Source organism: Coregonus lavaretus (assembly GCF_964263955.1).
Source record: "Coregonus lavaretus genome assembly, contig: HAP1_SCAFFOLD_3307, whole genome shotgun sequence".
Classification (NCBI taxonomy): Eukaryota; Metazoa; Chordata; class Actinopteri; order Salmoniformes; family Salmonidae; genus Coregonus; species Coregonus lavaretus.
The window spans coordinates 1-2,500 of record NW_028166590.1 but is presented as its reverse complement, the minus strand read 5'-3'; the positions used below and the strand labels follow the sequence as shown (position 1 = coordinate 2,500).

Below are 2,500 nucleotides of genomic sequence, written 5' to 3'. Positions count from 1 at the left end.
TCAGTGCTAGAGGCGTCACTACAGACCGAGTGGCGCAGCGGTCTAAGGCACTGCATCTCAGTGCTTGAGGCGTCACTACAGACCGAGTGGAGCAGCGGTCTAAGGCACTGCATCTCAGTGCTAGAGGCGTCACTACAGACCGAGTGGCGCAGCGGTCTAAGGCACTGCATCTCAGTGCTTGAGGCGTCACTACAGACCCCCTGGTTCGATTCCAGGCTGTATCACAACCCGGCCGTGATTGGGAGTCCCATAGGGCGGCGCACAATTGGCCCAGCGTCGTCCGGGTTTGGCCGGTGTAGGCCGTCATTGTAAATAAGAATTTGTTCTTAACTGACTTGCCTAGTTAAATAAAGGTTGAATGTTTGTTTTTTTACATGATAGATCTGATCCCAGACCAGTAATATGGTTGTTTCTCTCATGGGAAACAGGGAGTTTTTCTAAATAGTGTTTAAGTGATATGGTGAAGATTTCGTTCCAACTAACCTCCTTAAAGGTAGTATTTTACCTGCTTGATCACTGTCTCCAAAGTGAAGGTGGAATAATGTCATTCTAGTAAGCTCCCCTTCTCCTTCTCCTCTACCCCCCCCCCCAGACCCGACGGAAGAGCCGTCCTCCCAGCCCACCAACACCATCGGTTCCATTGTGGGGGTTGTCATGGCGCTGTTCGTGGTGGGTGCGGTCTACTTGGTGTGTCAGCGCGTGCTCTGTCCCCAGATGAAGGAGGACAGGGAGACGGTAACCAATGACTTGGTGGTCCACGGCCCCTCTGTTTCATTGGGTTATGTACCGCACCCCTCGTCTCTGTCTGGGTCTCTGCCAGGTAGGACACCCCACACACACACACACACACTCACACACACACACACACACACACACACACACACACACACACACACACACAAAGTTACACACATACAGTTACACTCACACACACACACACACACACACACACACACAAAGTTACACACATACAGTTACACACACACACACTTACACACACACTTACACACACACACTTACACACACACACACAGTTACACACACAAAGTTACACACATACAGTTACACACACACACACTTACACACACACACTTACACACACACACTTACACACACACACACACACAGTTACACACACACAGTTACACACACACAGTTACACACACACAGTTACACACACACAGTTACACACCCCCAGTTAGACACCCCCAGTTAGACACCCCCAGTTAGACACCCCCAGTTAGACACCCCCAGTTAGACACCCCCAGTTAGACACCCCCAGTTAGACCCACCAATAGACCAATCCAGACCCAGACCCTGGGCTCTATAATGAGACTCATTTGGTCTCTCATTCCACTCAATATTCCGCTGTGCGACCAGGAGTTCTATTTTGGGAGCTCTGTGCGACTATGGGAAAAAACTCTCTCAGATAATAGTTGTAATGAGAAGGCTTCGCTGTACTGTTGTTTCCCAGTGCCCTAGCGAGGCTAATTCGTTAGCGTCATGGTTGCACCATTTAATACAGCGGAAACGGCTTGCTTCTAGGCCAACCAGATCAAAAGATCTGACCTGGTTGCAGGGACCACATTTTTACGTTCATAAACCATGTCGTGGGCCGTTCTAAAACTACTTGCGTGTTGTTAATCATTTGTTTACACTTTGTTCGGTCATGGCTAGCTGGCTAACAACCTGGGCCCGGTTTCCCGATTTAAATCATTTAAATATATAGGTCTATATAGCCTCTAGGGGGTTAATATCATTTAAATATATAGGTCTATATAGCCTCTAGGGGGTTAATATCATTTAAATATATAGGTCTATATAGCCTCTAGGGGGTTAATATCATTTAAATATATAGGTCTATATAGCCTCTAGGGGTTAATATCATTTAAATATATAAGTCTATATAGCCTCTAGGGGTTAATATCATTTAAATATATAGGTCTATATAGCCTCTAGGGGTTAATATCATTTAAATATATAGGTCTATATAGCCTCTAGGGGTTAATATCATTTAAATATATAGGTCTATATAGCCTCTAGGGGTTAATATCATTTAAATATATAGGTCTATATAGCCTCTAGGGGTTAATATCATTTAAATATATAGGTCTATATAGCCTCTAGGGGTTAATATCATTTAAATATATAGGTCTATATAGCCTCTAGGGGTTAATATCATTTAAATATATAGGTCTATATAGCCTCTAGGGGTTAATATCATTTAAATATATAGGTCTATATAGCCTCTAGGGGTTAATATCATTTAAATATATAGGTCTATATAGCCTCTAGGGGTTAATATCATTTAAATATATAGGTCTATATAGCCTCTAGGGGTTAATATCATTTAAATATATAGGTCTATATAGCCTCTAGGGGTTAATATCATTTAAATATATAGGTCTATATAGCCTCTAGGGGTTAATATCATTTAAATATATAGGTCTATATAGCCTCTAGGGGTTAATATCATTTAAATATATAGGTCTATATAGCC

At 42.9% G+C, this 2,500-nt stretch overlaps 1 protein-coding gene across 1 annotated transcript in view; it reads left to right on the top strand.

The window, feature by feature from the left end:
• lrp6 (low density lipoprotein receptor-related protein 6) overlaps positions 1-820 on the top strand; it is a gene marked incomplete at both ends in the record, with an annotated part of 60,422 nt that extends 59,602 nt beyond the window's left edge. Inside the window, one exon of the mRNA XM_084189783.1 lies at positions 593-820. Coding sequence (XP_084045909.1) covers positions 593-820 — 228 coding nt within the window. The remainder of the gene's footprint in view (positions 1-592) is intronic.
• Between the last annotated feature and the right edge of the window lie 1,680 nt (positions 821-2,500).